The 15264-nt window shown below is 41.7% G+C and overlaps 1 protein-coding gene and 1 long non-coding RNA gene across 2 annotated transcripts in view; one reads left to right on the top strand and one right to left on the bottom strand.

Annotated features, from left to right (window-relative positions):
* Window positions 1-9184, bottom strand: part of meis1b (Meis homeobox 1 b) — a 77452-nt gene extending 68268 nt beyond the window's left edge. The window contains exons 1-6 of the mRNA XM_040000994.1: window positions 8476-9184; window positions 6534-6754; window positions 5306-5447; window positions 4941-4991; window positions 4325-4375; window positions 3036-3179 (exon numbers count right to left, since the gene is read on the bottom strand). Of these exons, the coding sequence (XP_039856928.1) occupies window positions 3036-3179; window positions 4325-4375; window positions 4941-4991; window positions 5306-5447; window positions 6534-6754; window positions 8476-8487 (621 nt within the window). The 5' untranslated portion in view covers window positions 8488-9184. The remainder of the gene's footprint in view (window positions 1-3035; window positions 3180-4324; window positions 4376-4940; window positions 4992-5305; window positions 5448-6533; window positions 6755-8475) is intronic.
* A 104-nt stretch (window positions 9185-9288) lies between these two features.
* On the top strand, window positions 9289-15050 carry LOC120714650. The gene is made up of 3 exons (XR_005691457.1): window positions 9289-9501; window positions 11065-11358; window positions 13995-15050. It is a non-coding gene; the product is annotated as an uncharacterized LOC120714650 (long non-coding RNA).
* The last annotated feature ends 214 nt before the right edge of the window (window positions 15051-15264 follow it).

Here is a 15264-nt window from a genome sequence, read left to right as displayed (position 1 = left end):
CAATCAAGTAGAGGAGCTCTTGAGATTTGTAGTGAGTCCTCATCACTATTAGTACTGTTGTCCTCTACAGCAGAAAGCCTGGGCCCTCAGAGTTCATTAGCAAATTGCTACACCCCTCCCCATACGCTCTGTGCAATTAAAGGCAAATGTGTAAATGACGTACAGCAGCGTGGAAATACCTCCCCACTTCTTTAGACTGAGGTGAACGTGTGCGCCAGGCAAATAGGGACACAATCAGCAGAGTAACTCTTGCCATATTTTCACAGCAAGAAGAAGATTGAGACAGACGCGGCAATATTCGTGATCACATTAAAGGCCTGCACGAAATTAACTTCTTGTGTTTTTTATGTCTGCATACTGATTAGCTCAAAGTAGATCTAATGGGGCAAAACATGCAGCTCAAAGGGAGGAAATCAATGTGAATGTGGTGGAAAGCTCTCCAGAGACCGGCAAGGAAAGAGTTAAGAAAGTCCAACTGGTGCTAACCAGTCACTCCACTCACATAGCACCTGAGGGGGGTGCTGCATTTATCAAGCCAGTCTGAACACACACACACACACACACACGCGTGCGCACACAGCAGCACACGCACAAATACACACACATATATACATGCACAGAGCTTGTGCCCGCGCACACACACCCACACCGAAAGACACACACAAACATAGGAGGGTATGCCCAAACTGGCTGGGCTGCATTCACAAGCCAGTGCAGAGCCTCTGACTTTTTCACCTCTCAGCTATGCTCTGCTTTCTTTTGAAAGAGGCGCTCAGTGTCCTTTCATATTTCCTCACATAGGCAGGCCGGAAAACAAAAAAAGGAAAAATAAAATGTAAAGACATGTAAAGAATATTCAGAAAAATCACTGTTATGACGCAAGGGTACATAATGCAGCAAGAAAGTCAGCGTTGTTGAATTGTTGAGTTTAATAAATTCAAAGTAGTTTTTTCCTCTGACATTTTTTTCCTCTGCTACAGTCGCCTCACTGGAATAAATTGGTTTATGAATAAATGAGCCTGCTTTCTCCATCTTGTTAACATTGTTCTTTTGTGCAAATTCTCAGCATTTTTTTCCAGTCCACTTCAACTTTATGCCCGAGGGCATATATTAAAAATACATATGGAAAGAGATAATGCACACACAATGCAAATCCGTTAAGGATGTCACCACCTAACAACTGCAGATAAGATGCCACACAAAAATAGCCCATAAAAATTTTAAAAAAAATATATATTCTGCCACAAGTAAGTCATGAAGTGCAGTGCCATTGGATTGACAATGTAAGTATTCAGCGGTGAGAGGCATGCACCCTCTGCCTGTTTGGATATGCTCATTTACACACAGACTGCTCTTGTGGACAGTCTCCACATTAGGCCATCCTACCAGAACATCAGCCCATCCCTCAGTATTACAAATCTGTCAAAAAAGTTTGCTCTGTGTTTTAATACAAACTGTGCCTGTAGGTCATTTTTTACGATTCTGTCAGTGTAAACATAAGCTTGTATGGTTTTGGCCTGAATTGGCTATATGTAGGCAACCGTCATTATATTAAAATAGGCCACGTCTTCATCTTACAGTCAATTAAAGATCTGCATCAGTGCCGCAAGCACAACATCATTTTCTTCATATACCTAGAATCCCAAGGGTTTTAACACACTATTTCAATATCTATATACCATAAGGCTTCATTCCATGTTCTGACCTATCTATAAAAAATTTGACAACTGAATCCCTGAGAGAATACAACAGGCTGTTTAAAGAGACACTTAAAAGCACAAGTGGTGTCTGTGTTATTTAATTCTGTTCCTGGATTAAATGAAGTATTATCTTCTGGGTGATCTTTCTCATTTCCATAATCAGACATAAGGGCCAGGGATGGAGGAGTGCATGCGCAGCAGAGTGAGGCTCTTCCCAGTTGGGCCCCAATCGGCTCCCAGTCCTCCCATTCAGCACAGAACATAAAAGCCGCTGGCTGTCTCTCTCTCTTCTGAGACCAGCCACTCAACCATATGGAAGTCCGCGGATTTAAATTATTTAGCCTAATCGCTTCATTACTTTTTATGTCGGACTATCCAACTAATCCCTTTAATTTGGACACTTGATTCCCCCTCCCCCGCGCTGTCTATAGGTTATTGCCGCCACACTCCGAAGTAATTTCTTAAAACTCTGGTATAACTTAGCGAAACGTGCATGCAGCCCGCTTTCCTGCATACAGGGCGTGAGCTATTAATGGCCGCAAGTCCAGATTTGCATAGTTATAATGATCGGTTGCTGTTATCATTATTTAACGGCAGTGTAAGGACCATTAGGGTCATGCCTGTGCGCACACTACAATGTCCCCGGAGTGCAAACAGTCAGTGAAGCACATAATGAAGGCTGTGGTTATCTCTGATATCTGCACAAAAGGAAACACTTCTTAATCTACCTTTAATGCCCCCTGCTTCTATAGCTTTCGAAAATAAACCGTCTTATTGGCGCTGAATCTGTGCGCTCTGAGCGAAACAAAAGAGGGGGAGAGGAGGGGTCTCGATAAGCAGTGTGCACTCATGTCTAAGGAAAAATACTGACAAGACGCGAAATGAACCGTGAACTCTAGCTACAGTGGAGAAACCAAGGCATCTAAACCACAGTGTGCAGCCCATGCTGCTGCTGCTCTCTTCTGGGCTGCAAAACAGAGAGGAGCTGATAAGGCTTTAGGTTCAAAAAGAGAAAGAGAGAAGAGCGGGAGAAATAGAGAGAGGAACTAAATTAAAATCGACATGGAACAGGTCAAGTTTATGGCGATGCTTTTTCAAGCTAATCTTCCCAGGTCGGTTCCGGGTTCAAGTCTTAATGGGCCAATAATAGCAACATTATTCCGATTTTTCTTTTCTTTTTTCATTCCGAAGGATGGAATGGAAACCGTCTTTAATCATATGCAAATAGCAGCGCAGCACAGTAGTGACCCAGAATAGCTAAATGGCCAGCAGGGAGAACACGCGCGCGCGCGCACACACACACACACACACACATGCGCAGATGGAGAGATGTACCTGATCAAGGGCCACCGATCTCGTGATTTCCTCGCTGTCTGATTTGGAACCGCCCTCCCTGTCGTCTATGACCAAGTCGATGGGCATCTTGCCTTTCAAGCAGCTGATGTACCGGTGACAGAAATTATCACACAGCTCGTGCACCTAAAGGGAGAATGAAGGCAGAGGTGTTACACACTCACCCAAACTACACGACAGTGCCATGCGCAACCACGACACCGATTCGACGCGCAAAAGTGCCCCGAAGACTTTTTGTGCATTTTGACACAGCTAAGAATTACATTTGTGAATCTGTATTTAAACGTTATATACCTATATATAAACTTTCTTTTAAACGTATGTTTACGGGTTTATATTAACTTATTGTTAATTTTCTTTCGTCTGTAAAAACTGAAAGATCACTTTGGATTCAGGATAAGGTTCCCGCGCCTTTTGTGGCAGTGGACTGTCCTGCATGGAATAGTCAACTTCATTTTTTTTTCTCCTCTCAAAATAGAGATATCGTCGAAAATTGACAGTGACAAGAGGGCTCTGAGGCTACAACGCACTCAACACCCGTGTTAAATTCATCATCAGTGCCCTGGGTTGTGGCCATTAGAGGAGGGTGACCCGCTTGACTGACATTTAAGGTAAACTGTTTAATTTCATCAACTTATTATATTATCACTGCCAATGTGACGCATCCGACTGCTTGAGAAACAAACAGAAAAAGGATAAACGCATGCGCAAAAAATACTACTTCAAACTTTATTTAGGCTACTGAGTTTATATGTACAGAATATATAGCTTTCCGTAGAGAAGCAAGATCTGTAGGGAAAGAAGTGCATGCACGGAGATAAGTTTAAAAACGAAAACTTTTTAACAGTTTTGATTATGTTTGAGAATGTCAACGTTTAGGCTAAAGTTGGCTTTAGAGGCTATAGCAGTCCATCTGAAACGAAGACAAATCAGAGTTTTACACCCACTACTGCCTCTATCCACAGATGGTTGCCTGGGGCCTTTTGCCCTCCACAAAGAATCATTTTTTTTAAACCCGCAAAATTCGCCTATATGTTTCACCTTGCACGCAATTTCTGCCAGCATTAAACTTCATTAAAACATGGGAGAGACTGGGCACAGAGATATCTGTTCCAGTTGTAACAGCTTGCGTCGTGATTAAACGCGGAAGAGAAATGGCCCCATGATTGATTTTGACGCTAATTATAACCGACTAGCAAAAATACATTTATGCAAATACAGCCCATAGGTCTGAAGTGGCACAGTGGACAGAAATGGCGAGAGAATATTACCTTCTCCAGCTCCAGAAGATGAAATCGTAAAACTTGAATGGCTTGAATCATCTGAAAAATTAAAATAACAATAAAAAATGAGCTGTTCACATCTCTTGATATTAAACAGACGCGTTTTTCTCAATACAAGTAACTGTAGATGAGGAAAATATTCATGTGAATGGATTTTATGTGGAACTGATATTAAACTTGGATGTTATTGCAATATGGAGAGCAGGCGTACAGTACAGACTGAAGCTGCAATAAGCCTCAGAGTCAGAGATCTATTAGTCACCAACTAGTCGAGGGGAAGCGTTACTCTAACATTACATTTAAAGTATCAAACTGAACAAAGTGGAAAGACTGAATAGAATAAGTTTCCAGGCAGGGTTCAAAGGTGTGTGACAGCTGTCTGACAGCAGCCCTTCATCTGCAGATACAACCGGGGGCCATCATGATATCAAACAGCCCAAAAAAAGGAATATCAGCTGCAATCCTGCTTTAACTTTTCAGCACCACGTGGCTGCCTGACACAGATGAAAAGCCCGCCACATCCAAACAACAGCTGGCATATTCAAAAATGCAGTACGAAAATGCAGAAAATGTCATTTGTGCAATAATAAAATATAGAGCTTACCAGATTATCCAATTCTGGATTCGATGAAAATAAAGGTTTTTCTGCCCGAATCTAAAACCCAAAACATTTCTTTATAAAATATATGAATATAAAACGTCACACTGATATTTTTAACATATAATGTAATATTAAATTCACATACACGCATTAAACGGAACACTAGTTACTTCTTCGCAAAGACAGTGCACAATATGAAATTAGAACATTGTAAAAATCGCGTTAATTTGAATGGTAGATGTCTCTTTAATTCATTTCAGTGCAGAATTAAGTGTAAGCACAAAAGCCAGAATTGCACATTTCGGACTGTCAGGTGAGAGCTCACGCTGCTCGAGCATGCAGATTAAGAAGAGTCAAAGTTTCCTGACCTGTTTTGCAAACACTGCTATGTCTTCATTGAAAGATTCCGATGAACAAACGTCTCCTCCCGCCACCCCGGGCTCTCTGGGGGTGCAAGTCGCTAATTCACATTTCTCAAAAATCAGTGCAAGCAAGGGGAACAGGGGGTGCCTGGGAACACACACAATAGCAAATGTCACCAGAGAGAACAGCGCCGGGGTCAAGACTACTCCAGGCTAGATTTAGCCAGCCATGGTACTCTTCAACAACTCACCCATGGGGACTGCTGCTGCTGCAGCCCATGCTATTATATTATGCAGAGGCTCGGAGAAAGGCTTCAAACAGCGGACAGACTTTTGTGATTAAATCTAGGCGCGCCTAATAGCATAAAAGCTTTAGAGTCTGTCAAACAATTTCTTGCACAGGTCTCCGTTTGCATCACAGGCGTGTGTTTGTTTGGCAAAGAAAAAGAAAGAAAAAAAAAACTCGACGGTTAAATGTGCACACATTTATTATTTATTGCTCAAGTCCTTAGAATAAATATGTGCAGCCTGGTAATGCGGAGGTGAACGCGCTACCTGAAGTTGTGCCACTGTGGCAAAAGGTGGTAAAACTGCAACTGGCCTGAAAACGCTCTTCTTAGATTTTAATAAACTCACGTAAATTAATAAATGATTTTCTTTGAACAGTTTTTTTTAATTTGCTGAAGCTTTGCAAATTAATACAATTAATTCAAAATGTTAAAAAGCAGAATCTATTTTTATTTGTACTTTTTTTACTTATAATAAACGGCAGAGCTTTAAATGGAATATAAGCGGGAAAACTTGGGGGTGGAAAAGGCTCTGCGTATAGGTGAGCTTGTTTCAGAAATATTCAAGTCAAAAAATAATTGGAACAACGGGAGATTGGCGAGTCTTCCAAGTACAAAAAATATTGCTATATCTTTCACCCAATAGAAACACGCAACAGACATGACTGGACTGAAAAGTACAACACTCCAAATTATGCCAAAAAATAAAAGAGCAGGAGAAGCCCGCTTAGCCTCTCTCCTCCCCAGCGCCTCTGCATCAGTTTGGGTTCCAGTGTGTCTTAAACTCTTCACCGGGACAGATTGCTGTCCCTGGCATCGAGCCTGTGTTTTCTTTTGTACGAGGCTGATTTTGCACCCACTTGCCCACCCCAGCTGGCCCCTCCAGGCCTGGATACACGCCTGCCCGACAGAGTGAGTTTCCCCACGGAACGAAGGCGTGCACCTACCCGTATATAGCGTCTTTATCTCTCTTGAGAGCGTCGTTAACGGAGGAGCCCATACTAGGAGGCATGGTGTTGGTGTGGGCGGTGTGCGGGTACTGGTGAGTGTGCATCTGGGGACCGTGGTTGAGGTGAACCGCCTGCATGGACCGGGCGCCGTGCGGGTCTCCGTACATGGTGGTCGGGATGCCCACACCGTCCATCCCGTAGTGGGGCAAGTCTTCGTACTGCACACAACAAACACCCGGGTCAACAGTGAATATAGACGTACAAGACTATATTAGACTGATTAAAACTTTTAGTGTAAAAACAGCGAAGTGTAAAAGTGAGTAGCAGGCGAAGTGACACTTGTAGTGTTGTTTTTTTTCTTCTAAGAAAAAGTTCGGCCAAGCTGAAGAAATAATTAAATTAATTTTACAAAATTAAGAACGTGTTTTTAAAAAAAATCCAAAATTTTCAGGTACACATACGCTTAGCTGCCCTTTTAAAAATAAATGTTCTTAAAAATTGAGGAGGGGAGAAAAAGAAACAAATGTAAAGCAAAAGAGAGACAAATTCACGTCTGTGTTTTTGATTTTATAATCAGAGAAAGTTTTAAAGACTTGAGTCTAAAACTGAGTTGTCTCCAGTAAGAAAACTGCACTGATAATGCTGAAGTGCAAGCTAGTTTTTGTTCTCGACTCATTCCCAGTGACCCTTGAAGCCCGGAGGAAAAACACATATGAATTATTCAATATGTTCGAAATTACTGGGAGTACAAAAACTGTAGCAACACGGCTCGGTTATTATTATCGCCATTAACCAGGCGGTTGTTGGGCTTTAACACCATAAACCCGGAGTCCTGTGTTGTCACAGTGTACAACAACAAAAGTCTTAAAGTTGTTAATTGCGGCGTTTCTCATTTTAAAGGCTCGTAACTGTGCAGCATGTTCTTACTTATCAAGCACGCTATGATTAGTGCAAACAAAACTAAACAACACAAGTCGCGTGCTGTTTTTCATGTTGTTAACCGAAGGTGAATATTCAAACTTTTTTCATGCGTCGCTTTTGAGTGAATTACCACCCAGCCTTTACGTTTTTGGTTTGTAACTACTCAGAAATGTTGCTTCTGGTCTGATAAAGGTCAAATTAAGCAACTTATTTGAGGTTTGCTTTTTTCATATACAAGAAAATATGCTTGAAATATTAATGACGTTCTTTTAGACGTGACAAACAAGTGCCGGTGGAAGAGTAAAATGCATTATCACTTAAGGCTGAGCATGTCGACCCTAAAGGCAAAGAGGTGCAAACCCCAGCGTGGTGTAGCCCCAGTGCCAAATTCTGCAGCTAAATGTGTCCAGTGTCCCTAACATCCCCGCTTTTACGCTGTTTATTATCCGTGTGAAGATTCAGCGGCTGCTCTAAAGAAGTCCCTGGATTGTGCGAATCAGAGCGTTTGTCATCACCTCGTTATTAGGGAAAAAGTGCCTTACTTGCTCGAGGCTTATTTTTTGCATATTTAAACACATTCTACGACGTGCCGTCGATTGACGAACAACCGACGGAATTTTTATTTTGATCGTAAATACTCGATAAGTAAGCTTGATGGAGCAGTCAACAGAGAAAAGTAGAGATTTGTTTTGCCTCCATGCCCTCCCCCATTTTGCTTCCAGTAACTGGCCTGTCATAACTAATCTAAAAAACACAGCCGATGTGAGATATGATCACGCTCCCAGTGTCTCTCAGTGGGCCGGTTTGTGGGACAAACGAGAGCGACCGTGCGTAATACCGGGCCAAAAACACGCCAAACATGAAACCGTCCCTCCGTGTGTCAGGAAGACGACAGAAACTTTCGCCGCGAATGTGTGTCCGTGTGGGTATGTGTGTCATTAAGCCACGTTACAGCGCAGCATAGCATTCAAGCGCAGCAGACTTGGAGAAACTTTTTAGGGGGGATTGCCCTACGTACCCGTTGCGCCATAACCCTCCTCACTCCCTGGTCGTCCTTTCACTTTAGGTAAATCCCCTCTGCGGCCAGGGTGGAGACGAAATAAAGAAAGAAAATCCAAATAAATGAGAAGATGTTTCAGCCAAAATCCCGTTTGCCTTTTCTTTTTTTCCACGGAACGATGAAGCCAGCTCCCGCTTTCTGTGCAAGTTTAGCCCAGGCGCGGCAAATAGGTCCTCGGCTATCCTCGGGGCAGCAGCACCGGGCTCCTTTTCCAAAACCAGGATGAAAATAAAAAAGCCCCTCAAACAAAACTGGCGACTCTCATGGCTTTTTGCCACTCCGCCTGTCAGTCAAAACGCGAGGGCTTGTCAAAAGTACCGGATGAATGATGGTCCGACGTGCGTCTCCACGGGATCGGCACCACCTAAATGTTAATGGTCACAATCACAGTTAAAAAATGAAGCAGCTCTCCCCTCGTTTTCTTTGATCACTCTCGGCTCCCGGCTTGATTTTCTTATGCAAAAGCGTCTAGAGGAGATCAAGAGGAGGTGGGGTGATAATTCTGGCTTAGGCTTTCTTAAAGGAGCCACGATCGATGCTGTGCGCGTGTATGCGTCTGCATGTGTGTGAGTGCGTGTGTATGCGTGAGCCGCCTGCCCGTTTGTGTACAATGGATGTGTGTGTTGAGCTGAGGAGGAGCGGAGGATCTGGACCAGACTGCCGAAACCCGGAAGTAGTGGTGGCCATAACAGGTCGCGTCTCTTACACAACGCACCGGGCTGCAGCAAGTCGTGCGGAGAGGAGGGGGGGTGGGAGGACCCTGTGAGCCCAGCCAGCCAGCCGCACTGCGAGCTGGAACAACACTAAACACAGAATATTCATCTATGACTTCGACTTCATGTCTCATCCTCACAAACTGACTTTATTCTGCAGTCTGGAAAACACGTGAATTCGGAACTGACACGTCCAGCACCCACTTCTCTTCTTATAGTTTGTAAACGGGTTACTGAACCAACTTTCTACTCTGAAGTGAGCTGTTCTCAGGTACGTTATTAAGAGCCTGTAAGTTAATAATATTTTTATAATGAAAGAAAATGAGCTGTAGAATAAAATAAGTCGAGCTCATCCCAGTAATGTTGCAGTCAACCGAAGCCTCTGAGAGGCTGTCATCATTCTTTATGCATGAAATCCACTGCAGCCAAACATCCAGTTTTGCAGGTTTTCGGCCTTGCAGCTCGACTTCTATGCAGTCGATTTGCTTCCCGTGTTTGATTTTATAACTGAAAGACTAGAAGCAAACAACATATAAAAACCTTGGAGAAATTGTCCAGTCTAAATAGAAAGAACAATAAAGCAACTTTAAACACGTCATTTGGAACATTTATACTTATTTTAAAAGTTGGTTGCGTTTCAAACGAAAGCAGCTTAATTACTCCGGATGTTGATGAGAGTCGTCATGAGAAAAGTGGATACTGAAATAAGTATATAAAACATTAAAGTCGTCGTCAAAGCATCTTTTATGTCTAAATAACAGTAAACGTTATCCACTTTTCTCCCCCACAGTAGTGCCGAATGGGTCGCTCCAGTCAGCCCGGGCTGTCCAATGGCAGGGAGGCAAAGAGATGGGAGCCCCCTATTGGCTCCCCACATGATCGATCCCGAGCTGATTGATCGGTTTTAGGCCACATTGGCGAGGAGGTGCAAAACAAAACGTCGGCCGCGGATACATAACACACACTTTACGCTTCTGTCAGCTTATACAATGCGTAATTTAGCCAAAACTCAAAATATCTGACCAAGACACCCCCTTTCCTCTCTACCTTTCCATTTACCCCCCTACCAAACACACACAAATTTTCACATCTCCAACTTAATTACGTCCCTCTAAACGCACTTACACTTTCACTTAACTTTCCCTAACCAAACAGAACTACTCCTAAGATATGATAATGTCTCTCCTCTCGGAGTCCTTATTAATTTAACTTTTGTCTTTTTTATAATGAAGCGTTCACTTGAGTTTCACGATTTGCCGTACAGAGATTATAAAAGTTTGGTCAAATATTTATGAGCTTTAATATATGAAAGGGAACTTGGATTCTTGAGGAATTTCAGAAAAGTAATGATACCACTGAATAATGTCTGGGTATAAATTAACCAAATTGTTTGAATTTTCTATTTTATCTTATTATATATGATTCCTCACCGGGAGGAGAAGAACTACAAATCTTATTTAATTTAGCTGATATTTTTTAATTAAAAATGAACTTTGATTACCTATTTCTACATAAATATTAATGAGATATTCCGTGGCATATGAAGAAATATAATAAAAACGGATTAAGGTGGACATGATTAGTTTTAAGAGATAAGCTATTAGTTTTTTTCCCCTGAAGTTACAAAAGGATATTTGCAGATTTTGTCACTCTTTGTCACATGACGATGACCGACACAACTTTTTCATTTATTTTTCAGCCCATCACACATGAATGGAGAGTGTCTAAAAGATCCATTTCATCTCCTGATTATGCTCATGAGCTGTTAAGGTGTTGCTGGTCTGTGACAGCCTGCTTTAAGTTTTTTCACCCCTCTTCTTTTTTCCCCGTGCAGTGCGTCCAGTCATCGATCATCTGCCCCGATGCCAGAAACGGTGTCATAATACGATAATGCGGCTTCACACATTCAGCGGTGATTCCTGTGGTAAAACCCGAGCGTTAGGATCCGATGGGACAGTTTTACAGGCATGAAATGACTATCAAAGGCTCCCGCAGTCTGGCCGCTGAGGCTTCGAGGCACGGACACAGGGAAGCCAGAAGGCACGGACTTTTACGCACAGAACACGGGATCAAATAATAAACTGTGCTGACTTGTTTTCGTCCACTTTGCTGATTTATTTATTTAATGGTGAGTAGAAGTTCTCATTTTCGCATTTTCTTCTTCATTTTACGGCAAAGCAAATAATTAGTGGTAAGAATGCCACATAAATATTCACGTTCAGTTATTACTAATTAAAGAGGATGTTGCGGTTAAAATCAGCTTTCAGCTAAATTTATATTTATTGGAATACAAAAGATTATAATGCAGCTCACCTACACTGAATTTTCGCGAGTCACTGGGAAGAAGTAAGGTTAAATCAACATGAAAGGGGGTCACATTAGCACTTGTTCACTTAAAAAAACTATAGCATTATAAAGCAATTAAGCTACGTCAATTAGCATCCATAAAAGCAAACTGGAGCTCCACTTTCTCTCTCGGAGCTGCTCCTTCGTTAGGGTCAGCGCATTTTGGTATCCTGAAAGAGAGCAGGGGGGGCAAATACCGTCACTTCTGTTTAATCCGCTTTGCGATGACGATAATGCTTTGAGTCGTTTCAATAAAATCAGCAGGTATTACTTTCAAACCACTGAATGCAAATTGACAGCATGTTTGACTGCGGAAACAAATGAAAGCGTTGTTAGACGGCCTCTGCGTCTTGACTCGTGCAGAGTGAACACAAAGAGAAACTGCACACCTTATGCACTACAAACACACGCTATACTTAATTCGGTTAAAACTCAAAATGCAGAGAAGGAGTATCCAAAGTGTTTATTCCAAACTATGTCAAGTTAATCGGGATTATTTTTCGCTTTTTATGTAAATATGTAAAGAGAGAAAAATGACTAATTTGAATCTTAGCCGAATAAATAACAAACTAAACCCCTCCAGGTCAGAGATATGAATCATCGCTTGGCTCTTGGTGATCCCTTGTATCACTGCTTGTCTGTAGCTGTTTGAAAAAACAAGGAGCAACTGGCAGCCTGCGGAGTCAAACTGAGGTCAAACTTTTTGCAGCTCCGCAGCTTTGCGCCTAAACATGTTGGGATCTGCAAAAAGGCCATTGAGCCTCTCTGCTTTGTGTCACTGCTTCAGAACACAGACAGACCTGCTGCAAAGTTTTCACAGTTTATCTAATTTTATGAAACTACTAGTTTATTAACGCCTGTCAGAAAACCCAACAGGATACATTAGGGCGCAATTAGGTTCTGTGAGCTCCGGTTAGAAACTATTCAGTCAGAAAAAGGCACTCATTTTTTTTTATACAAGTAAATCATTTATTTTGCTTATATCTGATTAAAACGTTAGTGCAACAAGAAATAATATGATGTAACATGCAGGTATGACTCATTATAAAAAGGCTAATTTATTATACACACATTATCCAGCATCGTTTATAAAAATACTGATCATATATGAAAGTGCAGCATTTGTTTTTATATGGTCTACAGTTCGTTTTAATCATTGTAAGCGTGTTTGGGCTGTGATTTATGTGAAAGCTTGGTGCTTTTCTTTCTAGAGTGACACTAATATGTTTGCAGTATAATTAAGGTGCCCAAACATCTTGGTAAATACTTTGGCTTAGGTAATGATATAAGCTTGACTTTGGTATGATCACAGTATTTAAACGATTCGCAATATTAATTTCAAACCATGAAATCAGCTCAGGGAGTATTCACTCCTGCTGGATCCTGCGCTTTGGCCCAAATGTTAATCTCAGCTGCTCTCGCCTCTCACACACATTAATGCTTAATCATTTGCGCCTTCTACCGGAGTTGTTGGAAATTACATGTGATGCAGAAGGACGGGAAGATTCCTGACCAGATCATTCAAATAACATACTAAAGTCGCGCAGCGTAAAGGCTCTATTAAATTTCACGCGTTCTTCTGTTGCACTGTGAGCGCTTTATGGTCCAAACGTTGGACTAAAGGCAGAATAAAATTGTTTGACTCTATAAAGAAGTGACTTGTCATATTTCTTGTCATTATTTATGTGAAGAACTTAATATGTTAATAAAATATATAACGGTGTGAGAAGGATTTTGGGTAACATTTTAACATTTTAAGAGAAACACTTTTCAAATAAAGTCTTAAACATAACAAATCAACACTTTCAGTATTCAAACCTTAGATAAAATGTGGTGCACAAATCACTCAGCTGTGTTTTTTAATAAACCATCTACATCAAGATGTTACTAGGTGTAAGATTCTAATTTTCAAAATGTAGAAAGCTATTCAAAGCTTCATCAAATTTCAACACTAAGGGAACTGCTACTGCTTTCTCTATGAATTGCGTTGATGGCAATGCATAATTAATATTAGCATGTGGATTAATGATAAACAACTGCAAATGACTGATCAAGAACTGACACAAGAGCACCTTGGATCTCACACTCAAACTGCATAACACTTATGGATACATAATGTGATAAACAGCTGTTTTCCTATACAGTGAGAAGTGTGTGAAAATAGATGCACTCTTACATATGGCATATAAACCTCTAAACATGTGCGTTCAAGTGCGCAAACACAGAGAGAACAGGTTCCTGTAATGCTGCCCGTCAATTTTCACATTGTGCCATTGGTCACCAGGTCAGCAGCTCCACTTTTACTCTGAAGGGCTGCAGAATCTGAATTAACACCACAGGCAGATAGAGAGCTCACCGCTCTATCACACACAGACACACCTCCTTAACTCTCTCCCTCTTTCTGTCTTTCCCTCTCAGCGTCTCTCTCAACCAGCCCTTCCAGCAGCATTTGTCACCGGCACTATTATTTCAGGTGTGCTAATGGTGTCGCAGACACTTTTGCAGAGAGAGGAAGAGACATGATGAAGTGAAAAAGGAGGACAGGAGAAACTGAAGAACAGGAGGAAAAGAGTATCATCGGCATCATCATCATCACTTGAACTCCCCACTCCCTGTAACCCAAAAAAAAAAAAAAAAAAAATCCAGGGATGAATGATCTGAAAGGTGATCCATTCAGGGTTGGAGGGGTAAGGGTGGCTGCGGGTGGATGGGTGAGGATGAGCGGGGGCTTTTCTCACACCTCCCAGGGAGACTGTGAATTGATCAGCACCTAAGAGAGGGAGAAAGAGAGGGAGGGAGGGAAAGTGAGAAGAAAGGAGAGCGGCAAAGCAGAGAAATGAAGGATGACGATGAGAAGAGGGCGAGTGGAAAAAGCTGGGTGTTGGAGCTAAGCTATAAAACCAGGAGGGGGGAAAACAGAGTGATAGGAAGGGAGGAGTGAGGCAAGGCTGCAGAAGAGGTGTGAAGACTCATCTTTTTCTGGATGGGTGTGAGTTAAGGCCGGAGCAGAGAGAGGCCTGGGAGCACAGCATAGCCTAGTGGTAATAAACCAGGAAACCCCAGTAGAGAAACAGACAACATCAGCTATAAGGAAGCTATAAAGTGTTTTTAAAATCAAAATATAGTCTTCAGTCTGAGCTTGATATCTTTAAAGTTGATTGCTAGCTAGTTTACTCTTATATGGAAATCGGTTAAAAGGGACCGTTTCAGAAATTTTAGAAGTCATGTTTGTTTTTGTACATGTTATGAGATATTTAATTCATATAATACACATATCAAGGGAAATTCCAGTCCCCTTGACATATTTTGTTTTAAATTGTATAAAACAGTATTGTGTCCATAGCATAAAATGTAGCGTACGGTAAAGGAAACAGTTGGGTAATCAATTGAATCTAAATAGGTTTCAGTATTGAACAGCATTACAGCAAATATACAGATGTTTTTCTCGGGCTTTGCAGCCAAATTGTACTTTTTAAAAATCTTTTCTTGTACAGCCGTTCCTCCAGATGATAGCCAGTTTCTTGCCACAGTGGCTGCTAGAATAGAAAAACCCTAACCACGGCCAGTGTTGGCTTGTGGCTGTTCTTTATCTCCCAGGCAGCAGTAAACACATGGTCACTACAAAATGCAGCTGTAACATTCACCACAAAACCACTGTGAAGTACTCATATGGTATGTCAATGAAGGT

Source organism: Simochromis diagramma, unplaced genomic scaffold (genome assembly GCF_900408965.1).
Source record: "Simochromis diagramma unplaced genomic scaffold, fSimDia1.1 OVJJ01000596.1, whole genome shotgun sequence".
NCBI lineage: Eukaryota > Metazoa > Chordata > Actinopteri > Cichliformes > Cichlidae > Simochromis > Simochromis diagramma.
Note: the sequence above shows the minus strand (reverse complement) of the source record. Positions and strands in the feature narration are given on the sequence as shown.